General features: G+C 37.3%; 1 protein-coding gene across 1 annotated transcript in view; it reads right to left on the bottom strand.

Annotated features, from left to right (window-relative positions):
* The window catches only part of ITGBL1 (integrin subunit beta like 1), a 135837-nt gene that overhangs the window by 8050 nt on the left and 113009 nt on the right, over positions 1-14778 (bottom strand). The window contains exon 8 of the mRNA XM_026038334.1: positions 11764-11880. Coding sequence (XP_025894119.1) covers positions 11764-11880 — 117 coding nt within the window. The remainder of the gene's footprint in view (positions 1-11763; positions 11881-14778) is intronic.

Here is a 14778-nt window from a genome sequence, read left to right as displayed (position 1 = left end):
AAAAAAAAAAAGAAAGAAAAGAAAGAGAAATAGAATTTTAGACGATTATTTGCTTAAAAATAGCAAGAGCGAAATAGAAAAATACATCAGAAGATTGAACACTGAGGGGGGATCTGGCTGGTAACAAGGTAAAGAAGACAACAAATGTGAAGAGGAATAAGGAAACGGAAAATGAGAGAAAGCAAGAAATGTTTCCTAGTGTTTCAATTTTCAACATCAAATAATATTCCTGCAGTAGAAAAGATAATTTCAAAGGTAATCTGCTTATCAGGCTTGAAAGCATCAAACCATACATACTACTGATTTTTGTCTATCTTATCTGCTATGCAAGGTAGGGGAGTGGAAATGAAGAGACCTGGATTATATGGGGGTATGCGCTAGCAGGAAGAGAGGAAACCGCAGGGATATCTATCAAAGCATTGAGCTATAAGGTACAGAGAAGCAAACCACAATTTTACTTCTCTACTCCACAGCCTTCTCGTGAAGCAACAGTGAAGCTCAACATCACGTATAGGGAGGCAGCATTTGAAGCCTCCATGAGAAACATACCTTGTAGTTTGCTGAAAATTGAATTCCTTCATCTTTTACCGATAGACAGATACTTTACTAATTTAAATTAGTATATATTGGAAGCACCAAAATCTTGGAGCTATTCTTATTTACAGCCATCAAAATGTTCAGAACATAGCGATTACAAATCTACATATATGCATTTAACATGAAAATATTCTGTACAGACCAGCAAGAGTGAAAATCTTGCTACTATTTTAATGGGGGAACAGATACAACTGTACCATAAATTACAACATAACAGGCCAAAAAAGTATATGCTTTTGCATATGTTGCTACCAGATAGATGGCATGCAATTGTCTACATTATCTTACCACGTATGGCTAAACTTCTCTCAAAGCATTATCTTCCTTATTTGTTCTTTTCTCAGCAAGATATAGATTAGATTTCAGAATGCCTCAACTACTGAAGAGCTAAATACTTAACCTGATTCAGATGTTGGAAAACTATTTGTTTTCCAACAAATACTTGAGATACAAATACTTGTACTCATTTTAGCGCACAAGAATGAGAAACCCATGAYGATTTCACTGAGTAAATCACTTTATATGATTTTATTTGTGTAGCCATTATGATTGATAGAAGGCAGATCATGATCATATCTGTAAAATCCCTACATGAGTCAAAGAAAATTAAAATGAATAATCAATCATTTTACAGCAAAAAGAGTTTACAGCTTTGAATGTAAAATTTTGACTTATGCTTTTTCTGACATGACCTTTCCTCTCCTCTTTTATGATGGATAAATCCTCAAAGCAGAAAGATTTCTTTCAGCTCAAGGAACCCATTTTATCATTATAATATTTACTTTACTTTTATTGAGGTAGTGATGAGGCATTACTGAAATCACTAGAACAGGAACCAACAAAGACTTAGCCACTTCTCTCTCTGCTTCTCTCTCTCACTTCTCTACAGTGTGGTGTGTGGCCAGGTGCCTTCTATTATTTACTTGTGTTATTTCTATTTCCATTCCTATTGGAAAAAGATGATAAAGTGGAATTGTTCTCCCTTTTATGACCCCTCCTGTAGGCTTTCCCTACCAGCCCCAGAAGATTTTTGGCTCCAGAATCTCAGGGAACTACTGGTGTGTGTCAGTTGCATAATCAAAATCTTCACTCCTAAATCTGCTGTGAAACTCACAAGGGTTGGTGATAGGTTGGCCAAGAAATGCTGGTCAAACTGTTGGTGTCATCAGCAGAGACAGAGCTGGCAGCTGGGAGCTGCTCACCAACTCTGTGGGGTCTCTGGGAGGAATGTGRGACTCAATCCTTCCTCCAGCTGGTGCCACCAGGATTGCAACAGCTCTTTGGGGGCCTCATCACAATGGAGAGCATACTAGTAGAGCTTGTATGGAGCTGCTTGAGAGAGTCCAGCACAGGGCTACAAAGATGGTCAGGGGTCTGGAACATCTGCCCCATGAAGAAAGGCTGGGAGAGCTGGGCCTGTTCAGCCTTGAGAAGAGAAGGTTGAGGGGGGATCTGGTAARTATCTATAAATACCTCAAGGGAGGGAGTGAGGAGGAGGGGGCCAGCCTCTTTTCAGTGGTGGCCACTGATAGAACTAGAGGAAATGGTCACAAGCTGAAGCACCAAAAGTTCCACAAGAGCTCAAGGAAAAAATTCTTARCATCGAGGRTGACAGAGCACTGGAACAGGCTGCCAAGAGAGATGGTAGAGTCTCCTTTTCTGGAGATCTTCAAAACCCACTTGGACACAATCCTGTGCCACRTGCTCTAGGTGACCSTGTGTGTGCAGAGGGGTTGGGCTAGGTGATGTCTAGAGGTCCCTTCTGACCTTAAGGTTTCTATGACTCTAACTGCTTAGCCCAACAACTTGTTAATTCCTAGATGTCTTCACTAGAGAAGTCACCAAAAGAACAGCTATATGTTTTATTTGCGTACATCCTACTTGTAGAGTCCCTTTTGAAGATCCCAAACAAACTAACTCAAAGGAAGGGGCATAATAATAAAAGCAGATGCTCTCTGGTATTCAAGTTGCATCAAAAATGTCCTAGTTTCATTCTATCARATCTCAAACTCTTAAAGTAATGTGCAGCAAGAGCAACAAAAAGCACAAAAGRTCATTTTAGAATGGCAGATAATTCCCTTCATGGAGGAGTTTAAAATTAGAGAATACAGCAGTTATACACCAGAGCRAAAGGTAAATGAGAAAAGCTCTAACTGAAGAAGTAGAGTTTTGCACAACTAAATCTGCTGAAATAATAAAATACTAATTTAACTACTCAGATTTAAGCAGATTCACTGAAAATGTTGGTTTATCATCAATTCTGATTTAATATAAATCGCTTAAAATCACAAACTGCATATCACAATGACTGTGATATAAAAATAAGTGTTAATGAACATTTAAATATATTACAGGATTTTTTAAAGGTTAATCTCCAGTCAAAAAGAAAAGTGATAATGGTGGAGGGAGGAAAAGGAGAGCGAAAAATGGTAATAAAGACATTGTCTCTTTCTTTAGACTTATCAATTAATCCAAGAACACCAGAAGATAAGAAATCTAGCAACTCAGGAGGACTAATTTCTCAAACTATTATAAAATAATAAATACGTAATATAATCAAAATTAACCAGCAAAGAATGGGAAAGCTCTGCAATCTACCATCTGGTTTGAGAGASCCATACAGATAAAGAAGGAGAGAGGAAATAAACCAAAATAAATAGTAAGTTTTATTATGACTAAAACTGATATAAAAGAAAAGGAGATCTCAGAATCTGTGACTAGATTAACAATAAGAAGTTTAAGAATGTATTAGGAATATGAAAAATCTTAGTGTAATGTAGGTTGCCTAATTAAGAACAGTAAAAGAAACAAATATTTCTCTTCTGCATTTAAATAGCAACAGAATTTTGTATTTTTTATTACAGACATCTGCTAAAGAACTTATTAAGAGAATATTAAACAATATCTATCTGGGAAACATATTTCAAAATGAATATACCTTGTGAAGGTACTCAAAGTATGCTGGAAGTATTTGTAAAAACATTACAGGCTAACTGATTTTTTATTGATTGAATGTTGGAAATGAAGGGAGCTCAAGGAGATAGGAACAGTTGTGACAACTACTGGTAGGACACCCTAATAGAAACCAAATGAGAAATACTAAATCTTCATTATAATTTGACAATTAGTTGTTTAGTGTCATCTAAGACTGCTGAGGTTGCAGTGTGGCTCTGACTTAAGGAGCACAAAGGACAGGCACCTCAGTGAGAGCTTCCAGTGTAATACAGAGGTGAAAAGGGCTAATCTACTCCTTACATGTATATAATATACAAGCAGTAGGACCAGAAGCGCCTAGGAATGACTAGACCATTGGTGAGATAGATGTTAAAATTATATAAACCACTGTGATGCCCATGTTTGAAGAGATTTTGAAAAATTTGGAAGACTACTCAGTGGTTCAGAAAAAAATGATTCAAAGCCAAAGAAAATGGCTTATGGAAAGAATTTCAAAAAGCTGTATCTATTTAGCTTGGATATGCATATGCATTGGAGAAGGAAAAAAAAAAAAAAAAAAAAAAAAGATGGAGAAGTATTTTAGGAGGATCTGCTAGATCCTGCTAGTTAGGGGATTCTCTACCTACCAGAGAAAAACAAAGCAAAAACAGAGTAAAAATCTGATACTGCCACAAATTCATGTGAGAAATGAGATGGCAGTTTTACAAAGATGGTGATTACTGAAACAAACTTGCTAATGGTCTTGGCACGGATTGTTTGTTTTTCGGTGTCTTCAGAACATGATAGATTCCCTCTCTGAGACAGGATTTAGCTGCCCACAGTACACTGACTTCAACACGGGGGGAAGCCTTGGTCTAAAGTAATGATTACCTATAGTTTTATATATAAGGCCCTTTTGGACACTGTGAATTAATCTCTATTAATCATCTTAAATATTGATGCATTACTAACTCATTTACAGCTCATTTTAACAGCAAATTAAATTAGAAAGCGTAAATCTAAATCACATTTCTTGCTATCTTAAAAGCTTAAAAAAAAAGACAAAAAAATCACACAGAAGCACATAGAAGAAGAGTTTCTGTACATTTGTGTAAAGGCTCAGCTTTTCACACATCTTCACAAATGTCAGAGTGGCCAGGATGAAAATCTGTAGTTCATTTAAAACAAAATTTAGCAAAACAAAATAGCTAACTAAAACCAAATTAATTTAATACTAGAACATACCATCCACATTATTACCTGTATCAGTTAAATTAGACACTCTCATATCTAATTCAAAATCTACTGCTCCTTTTGAATTTATTTGTTCCTGCTTCTGTATGTACCTCAGAGTTAGGATGAAGTTACTATGTGCAAAGGTATACGCCCTGCATCATTAACTCTATATTCTGTACATAAAAAAAATCCTAAAGAACACTGCGTTTATGTCAAGTACTCAATGATCTATCTAATATGGTCATTTTTGTTTTTTGGCATGAGTTTTACCCAGTAATCTTGTGTTTGGATTTTTCTTCCCTGGGAGAATCAATTGCAATTTTCAACGACAAACATTGTAATCACCACTCCCTATTCAATGGCATAAAATTTTCTAATTAACTCTGTAACAATGATGCATATTTCAGGAGACTGTAGATCCCTCAGCCAAAAGAATGTATCCTCCGCTCTGAAGAGCTTTTAATAGAAAAGATGAAAAAAAAAAGTGTGTAGAAACTGTTATTTGGATCTAGCATACTAGGAACCACAGAAAAAATTATGCAGTCAGATGTCTACTATCTTTTGACATACACTTACATATCAAAGACATCCTCATTATGCTGGAAGATGTATCCCTGTGTCCTTGTGGAGTCACAGATGGGGACCAGCTGTGCAGCCCTGAGCATCAGAAATCACACAAGATGTCTAGGGTTGGACATCTGAGGACTTTGAATACCATGTCTCATAGAATCTGAGAAGCCAAYGGCAAAGTCAGAAGTTGAATCCATATTTCTGAACTTCCAGAATAGTCAGTGCCAATATCTGTCTTCATCTAGGAGATGATTTGGCATTAATTTTCTCTCCTAATAGGTGCTCATAAGCATTTTTGTTAATTTAGAAAGTTCCACTACTGTGCTATATTCCTGTTTCTGTGAAGCAGCATTAATGGAAAAATGACACCCATAAATCTATGGGCCTAGGATGCACCAAARAGTGCTGAAGGAACTAACAGGAGTTACTGCTCAGCTGCCCTCCATTGTCTTCAAGAGGTCATGGAGAACAGGGGAGGTGCTGGAGGACTGGAAGAAATCCAACATCACTCCAGTCTTCAAAAAGCACAAGAGGGAGGAGCCAGGAAACTACAGGCCGGTCAGCCTCACCTCTGTCTCTGGAAAGGTGATGGAGTAACTCATCTGAGGGAGCATCTCTAGGCATGACAAGGGAAAAAAGGTGATCAGGAGTAGTCAACATGGATTCACTAAGAGGAGGTCATGTTTGATAAACCTGATAGCCTTCTATGACAGGATGACGAGCCGGCTGGACAAGGGGAGAGTCGTGAATGTTGTGTACTTTGACTTTTGCAAAGTTTTGGACACTGTCTCCCATAACATCCTCCATAACATCCTCATAGGAAAGCTCCGGAAGTGTGAACTGGACAGGTGCAGAGTGACGTGGACTGGCTTTGTGGCAGAGCCCAGAGGGTGTTGATAAATGGGGCTAAGACCAGTTGGAGGCCTGTGGCCAGTGGTGTCCCCCAGGGGTCAGTACTGGGCCCGGTGCTGTTCAATTTGTTCATCAATGACCTGGACGAGGGCACAGAGTGCACCCTGAGCAAGTCTGCAGACAATACCAAGCTGGGTGGAGTGGCTGTGCTGCCATCCAGAGGGACCTGGACAGGCTGGTGAGTTGAGCAGAGAGGAACCTCCTGAGGTTCAACAAGGACAACTGCAGGGTCCTGCACCTGGGGAGGAATAACCCCCGGTACCAGACAGATTACAAACTGACCTGCTGGAGAGTAGCTTTACAAAGAGGGATCTGGGARTCCTGGCTGACACCAGCAGAGTCAGCAGTGCCCTCGTGGCCAAGAAGGCCAATGGGATCCTGGTCTGTATCAGGAGCAGTGTTGCCAGCAGGTCAAGGGAGGGGATCCTGCCCCTCTCTTCAGCTCTGGTGAGGCCGCACCGGGAGTACTGGGTGCAGTCCTGGGTTCCCCAGTATAAGAGGGATGGGGAGCTTCTAGAGACGGTCCAGCRGAGAGCAGCCAAGATGATGAAGGGACTGGAGCATATATCTTATGAGGAAAGACTAAGTGAGCTGGACCTGTTTAGCCYGGAGAAGAGAAKGTTGAGAGGGGATCTTATCTATATTTACAAATATCTGAAAGATGGTAAAGAAGAGKAAGCCAAACTCTTCTCGGTGGTGGTTAGAGATAGGACAAAGGGTAATGGATACAAGTTGAAACACAGGAAGTTCCATCTGCATGTGAGAAAGAACTTTCCTGAGAAGGTAGCAGAGCCCTGGAACAGGCTGGCCAGGTAGGTCGTGGCATCTTCTTCGCTGGAGGTCTTCAAAACCTGTCTGGGTGCGACCCTATGCAATGTGCTCTAGGTGTCCTTGCTGGAGCAGGGCAGGTTGGCTAGATGATCTCTAGAGGTCCCTTCCAACCTCACATATTCTGTGATTCTGTGATTAAGAAGGCCAAGTGAATTTGCTCACAAGTAAATGAACAAATCAGACTTTTCAAAGTATATTATTGCYATCAGTCAAAGCTCTGCTTTATCAGGATGACCAGAGGTTTAGTTCTTTCTGAATGCTGAGGAGAGGGCATAGATCCGTGACTAAATATAAAAAGGTTTCATCAAAGCTGACTTTACATTTAGGGGCTGAGTATATGAAGTACAGACTGAAATGCTGACATGAAACAATATGGAAAACTAATTTTGATATATTCTTAGAGCTATGAGTTCTTGCTCTGCTCTACTAGAGCAGAGGCTCTGCTATGAATTACTTGTTACAGGTTTTAATCTTTGCTAGTAGCCCCAATCTTTGCTAGTGAAGAACCTGTGTCACCAGTGACAGAAATTTTGGGAAATTATTTTGCTTTAAGCTGCACCAAGTGTTAGTATGTAGAGGACCCCAAAGGGCTTTTGGTTGACCCCTTCAGAAGCTGTTGTTTTGCTATGAGAAAACCTCAGAGCTAGGCCAATAACAGCCTGAAGAACAAATCAAAATGAACGGAGTTAAGAGTATTATCAGATCAATTACAATTTGATTTTTATTGGTGACATCAAATCTTGTTGTCTGCTTGCTCTCCATCCTGAAAGAAAACAGAACATGTAGGACACAACAGCCAAGTCAGTGAGGTGGAGCAGCCAATGATGACATCACTGAAAAACATTACTGGACACAGTAGGGGAACAAATAATACTCATAAGCTGAGGACACATCTGTTGCTAGCAGCGCAGCCATAACCTCAGAAAAGAAAAGAAGTCACTCTCACCAGGATACAGGATAAGTAAACATCAAGCCTCACAGACCTCAGTGACACCACTGTTCCAAGAAAGAACTCACGCTGACACAACTGYGATTCGTCAGTCGTGTATGTGCTGCTGTTGGCACTGAACATAGATCATTTAACTTGAGCATAAAAGAATCAAAGAATGGGACAGAGCCAAAGAAAATATAATGCAAAATACTGTTGTGGATCTSCATTACAATACATCTAGGCGGCCTGGATAGGTATATCATTAATAGAAAAGAATAAAAAAAGTGGAACTCAAGGAAACTGGTCTTTAAATAATCTGTACCAGTTTCAAAAGCTRCATGAGACACCTCCTCTAGCCACTGTACATTAAGTCTCTGTGCAGAGGCATTGATCGAGGGAGGGTAATAGCAGAGAGCTGTGGATCTGGAATCTGAACCCTATTGCAACTTCTACCTTTGTGAAGACGTAACGTCTCTATTCCTGGTATCGCAATGATGGACAGCTCAAATTTTAAGCAAGTGACTCACTGCAATCATGCAGAAACATAGTAATAGGGTCTCACTCGGTTGTACCCAAATTTATCACATCCTTTGCCTTATGTCTTTCTATCACTGCATGGACAGCTGGTCTGGAAAGTAAGCTATTAATCAATCTCTGCCGGTCAGGCGAGGCTAGTGCCAATTCTTATTCAAATCACTTCAGTTGTCATCCGTATTTCCCATTTCAGCATGCATTTAATCTCAAAACACTGGTCTTTCTTCCTCATGCTTACAGGCACTGTGTTCACTGTCAGATACTGCACATTCACAGTCCAGCTTCCAATTCTGCACAGCCACTGTTACCACAATTATTTCTTCTGYAGTACTAAGGGCTAATGTGCTGACAGTGATAGCCTAGGTTGTGACAGTAATAGAAAAATAATAAAAGAGGAGAAGGAAAGAGGAAGGGATAAGCAGCTTGGCAGGAGTTGTCAGAGAGTCCAGCTGATATGGGAGACTGGACAAAGGGAAGACAAAGCAGAAAGGAGAACAGAGATTTGTATGACACTAGCACAGAATTAATCGGAGAAGTTCTATTAATAGGCAAGTTGCAAAAGCAGAAAGGAAACAAGGTTAAAATTGTACGATCTCCTAAAAGGGGAGGAATGAGGGGAAAAAAAACATTCATCAAAGGAAATTTGAAATGTCTGATCAGAAAGACAGGAAATGATAGGCAAGTAAAACATGCATCAATTAAGTAAGGCTAGACCTGAAACTATCAGTAATGTCAGGGGCTATAGAGAATGCAAGTAGGAAACAATGGAAAAAAGTCAGACCTTGGTCAGAAGGTCACTAAAAATGGGGGAAGTGCAATTTCAATGATAAAGGGGGTAGAAGTCAGAAGATGCCCAGAAGATGTGTGAGGAGCAAATGGTTCATATCACAAGTTTGAAAGTGAAAGGACTGGTGGTCTTAAATGGCAAGTATAGAGAACTTCAACTGATAGAAGCTTTCTGAAGATAAAGAAAATGTAAATATTCTTCTACATAGTTGTAGTTCAGTAGGTGCTACCTTAAGTTGTTGAAGTTTAAGGAGTTGGAAAGGAAATAAATTAGTCGCAAGGTTCTCCTCTTGAGACAGGTAGGCCAAAAGCAGATGAACACAAGACAGAAGCAGGACTGAAAGAGAATGAGAGGTGTGTATGAAAAAACACTGAGTAATAAGATATTTAAGCATAGATATCTTATATAGCTATATATACCTATATCACTCAGAATCTCAGTGCATTTTCTGTGAAAAGATCAAGACACATGAAAATAAACATATCAACATAAAAGAGGAAGAGTAAAACAACTTATGTATAAATTAATAAAAGTGGATGAAATCACATAGTGATAAAATGGTATCATGCTTTAAGGTTTAAATTGTAATAACTAAATCTGKAATATTCTAAAAATATTTGGGGTAATATTTAGACATAAAATAGAGAAAAAGAAATAAAGTATCAAGAATATTCAGAAACAATCTGACAGTTATTTAACATAGCAGTCCCAAAAGATCTGCCATGAAAATCGACTAACTGTGAGAGAACAGTGTCTGTAGTGGCATGATTTCTATTTACAAAAATTGAGATACTAGAGACCAGGCTCATCTTACTGACTTCATTCAGCTACTAGCAATAAAACAATAAAACTTTTCCTAGTTGTCTCTGAAAAGAGGCATTTCAGAGATCAGTTCAGCTCTTGMTGGGCTTAATGTACTTACACAGTTGTAAACATACAACATGTTTCTAACTCCCCTTTAACTTACAAGGAAGCCAAGGACAACAGGGCTCCAGACTTTGGCACCTTTTTCACAGTTCTGACAAAAGGTTCATAAATGAGCTCCCTCACCAGACTCGTAAGAATTACAGGCTGAGCCTYGTGAGGTCCTGCCAGCACGCAGCGCACAGTGCAATTGCAAAAAGGACACCGTCACTTCAGTTCTGTTTTTCCATGTAATTCTTATTCACTTGTAGACAGGCATTACTAATTAAGCTATCAYTTTGAAGGAAAGCAGAAGAGCTGAGCTTAGACTAGATTTTATTCATAACTTCATGTGCTATTTTTTCCTTTCTATTCTTCATTTCTAAATTAGGAAAAATAGTTTAAAATGAATGTTTTAAAATAATTAATTTTCACGTTGTTATTGGACAAAATTGCCTTGACTAAGAGGTGTGATGTCCATTTTTTACTATACGGGAGTCACTCTAGATCATAGTTTAAACCATGTGAAACTGCATAGTAACAAAATGGACACCAATTCCAGTGTTGAACTGATTATTCGTTTAAGTGTGAGCTTCTCCAGCCAACGATAAATGTTAAAACTGCCAACAAAAATCAGAATTTGGTTAAAAAAACAATAACAATGAAAAAATTCTTTCTGTAATTACTGAAATTAGTTAGTAGTGTTATTGCTTACATTGAAGCACTGTCATTAAATGATAAAAAAAATCTGAATGACATAAATGGCAGGGAGGTTTTTAATATGTAGAAAGGGAGCCTKTAGGGTAAATACTAAAGTGTTTTTAAATTCTTTTATTTAAGTGTTTGTAATATCTTTTGATATTTATGAATTTAAATATATAAAACTAACGTGAAATACTGCTTAATACTGACCTTCATTGAAAATCAGTGAGTGGGGTTTGCATTGATAGCATTAAAAATGATCTGCTCCTTGTAGAGTCCTATATCAAAATATCTCAAATATTTAGATTATTTCACAATACACATTTAACACAATGGTGCAATAGTGCTTTTTTAAGAAAATAGGAAACAACCCTATCACTTATTATAAAACATTCAGACGCACTACTAGTCATTATKTACTTAAACTAGAATACAACTTTCTTAGTAAAACATCAACAATTCTAAACAAAAAAGGTAAAATTAACTCTTTTAATTTTCCTTTAAGCACCTAAATCTTCTCTTATGAACTCTGATGTAAGTTGTGACTACATCACTTACACATATATTACTAGGTGCATCTAATCTACTTCATTGTTACTGTGAAGGAAGTTTTAAATAAATATTAAATTCTTCAATCCAACATATATAGAGCTTGTTTCTTATAAAGATCTATAATCCATTACAAATARTCAGTGATGTCAATATTCTATATTGCCTTTATGTTATAAAATCAGGGGCAAAAAGAGAAAGCTACAAACTTCCAAGATTATATTAATAATCTTAATTATAATATTAATATAATTAATTATATTAACTGCATGCCTACCACCACAGATGTCACCATCCACGTTTTCACACTGTCGATCATCACATTCACAGTTTTTACCATGAACTCTGTTGTCTCCTGGGGGGAAACAAGTGCAGTGGCCACATTCACATTTCCCTGTAGGAATAAACAATTGTCAGAGTCGTGATTTCAGTAAAATAAATGAAGTTAAATAAAAGAGTAMATTTATTCTATTCCCTACCTCTCAAAGAAAAGCCAGCAGTCACTATAATAGCTAAAGTATGTACATAAATACTCTTAAAAAACTCTCCATTCTCCACGACATCCAGAAGAAAAGTGTATCACCCTTATTTCCTGGTGGAAGCAGCAACAACTTGCAGTTACTGGAATTGTATCTCTTTAATTTCTCAGCTTTGCATAGCAGGGCAATGTCACACATTTAATTGCATAATTAACCTCTGTAATTAATCTAAAATATTTAGTACAAACAACAGAAACTCCAAAATTAATGTGATTAAAATTAAATAATCTATGCATAAGGCTATCTAAGATATTCTCTCTATTTTCAACTGGAACTGAAATAACTCATATTACTCATAACTCTTCAATTTTTCTGTCAGGCATTTGGAAAGCAAAAAGATTTTTTTTTCTCAAACCCAGGGAAATAAAAGYGGAAAGAACAACCTCTGCCATAGCCTCCCTTTCCATCAGCCTCTTCATATGGGAACTATATGGAGCTTAAAGGGAGAACAGGCAACCAAATTCCTACAGAATTTCTACTCCAAAGCCCTCAGAATGGGATGGTCAGGTGGGAAAAACAAAACAAAACAACGACAAAACCACAATCAAGAACCTCTTATGTTGTACATATACAAATCACGTCCTTAATTCAGGGCAATGTTAATTCTGTTATTTCCAAACTTGGGAGTGTTTGGCTTCATACATTTGAATTTCTAGTAAAATGCACAGAATTYACAAAATATGATACAAAACATATTTTAAAGTAACAACAAATATGAGGGATCCCAGAAAATAGATTATATGCAGAAAAGGACCATCGGAGACAAGCATCATACTGTGGAAAAGCCCATTCTTCTGTAATTCCTAGTTTAACTACTCACCACAGGCCTAGATATTGCTCCACTGGTGTCAGAACAAAATTTAGAGTAGGACTGACTGCTGTTAACAGAGCAAAAAAAAAAAAATACTCTGTAAGTGCAGCCTACTGTATTTATTCAAGTAGTTTAGTGTGTGCAACATATTTTTCAGCATTTCCTGAAATATTTTCCTGAATCAGAAAGCGCTTTTAAGGATACCATTAACAAAGCTTTCCTAACTGTGACAAATGGTCAACCAACAACTGATGATTGCTAAACTGGTCAACTTCTAATGTGTTACATTTTTTTTATATAAAAAAAAAACAGTCTAATTAATTTGGAGATGGGTAGAATTTTATCACCATGGAAAAATTCTCAGCCTGTTTCAGAGCTTCCCTACATGTAATCTTCCAAATTCTAATGCACTTTAGAGCTTAAATTTTATGTGCCAACATCTAGAATGACAGCTTATGAACAACTCAAGTACAAAATCTTTTTAAAAAAATGCTGATAGAGAAAATAATAGATAATATCTCATGACATCTTCAAAATTTATATCATTTTAAAACTATACACTGCACTAGAAATTAATTGCAGGTGTTAGTTGAAGTAACAAACTGATTACATGAGGTGGCATCTACCATATCACGAAACACAGCAGGATTTGAATTTGTCTCAACACATAAGACATGTTTTTCTATAGAATGATAGATGTTATTTGTGTGCATTCTTTTCATTTTTAATACTCAATTTGACAGAAATGTTAAATTAGTCCAGTTTATTTGTATCTGGGGCTTCCATGGTTTCTTTATATCCATCCAGTTTAAAGATCTTACAATATGTCACATCATCACTACCACCCATAGGCAGATGGGTACTAGAATGCCTGAATGATAATAAAAGACATTTGAAGCAAGTTTGTTTAAAGAGAGGAGTCAGCAGAGGTGAAAATCCTTCAGATAAGAAAGCAAAGGAAGTTTCTGTAATGAATTAAAATATTAGAATGACCTGAAAGATCAGTGGACTTCAGTAGAATTGAAAGTCATTTCAAAATGGACAGAAATCATAGTTAAGCACACTGGGAAAGGTTTCTCTGACCTGTTTTCTTGCTTTGATATATTCAAAGATACACTTATAGTTTAACGTATTGCTGTAAACAGTACTCAAATTATTACTTCCTTCATCATTCCTTTTGCAAATGTAATGGCATCAGCAGTAGCAACATGAAAAGTGAATGTGGTGGTGTCACTAATGAGTTAAAACTTTGTGCTATCTTAAAATACATATTCTATCTTCAAGAGTGCCAACATTGTGGTTAGATCATTTGTAAACTAAAAATAACAGACAACTAAAGCATTTTTGCTTCTGAACAATTGTCTACATAGGATGCAGAGGGGATAAACTTTAAAGACATGGTTTATCACCATATAGGTAATCACAATGATTAAGAGGATTTCGCAACAATAAATTCCAGGTTTCTTGAGGAAAAAGATGATATTTGCAGGGTAAGATCACTTTAGCCATCCTACTCTTTTGTCGGATATATCTATTCCTGAAGTAACAGAAGCGACACCTTATTCTGTGACCTTATTGTCTCCTTCTCAGTTATTGTGATCACCATATTTGCCACACAAATTCATTCATTCAAAAGTAATTTGAAGCTCACATAATACGGCGAGGGATCAGTCCTTTACTAAACATACCCTTTCTTTGTCTGCAATAATAGGTTTACCATAGCAACCTGATTATAGAGGGAAAGCTACTGCCAAACACAGCCTAAATTCTCTTCAAATTCCTGGGAACACAGAAACAATTAAACACACACAGACACATAATATTCTTCATCTTTGCAACCATCTGAGCAAGATCTGAAGTTTACAACTAATAGAAATAAGTTCACCTCAGATATTTTATACCAAGCTCTCCTCCTTGCTAAATATGGGCAGCAAATTTCATG

The sequence above is a fragment of the Nothoprocta perdicaria genome, unplaced genomic scaffold (genome assembly GCF_003342845.1).
Source record: "Nothoprocta perdicaria isolate Ctin4 unplaced genomic scaffold, notPer1 scaffold_208, whole genome shotgun sequence".
NCBI classification, from domain to species: Eukaryota; Metazoa; Chordata; class Aves; order Tinamiformes; family Tinamidae; genus Nothoprocta; species Nothoprocta perdicaria.
This window is presented reverse-complemented; position numbering and strand designations above follow the sequence as displayed.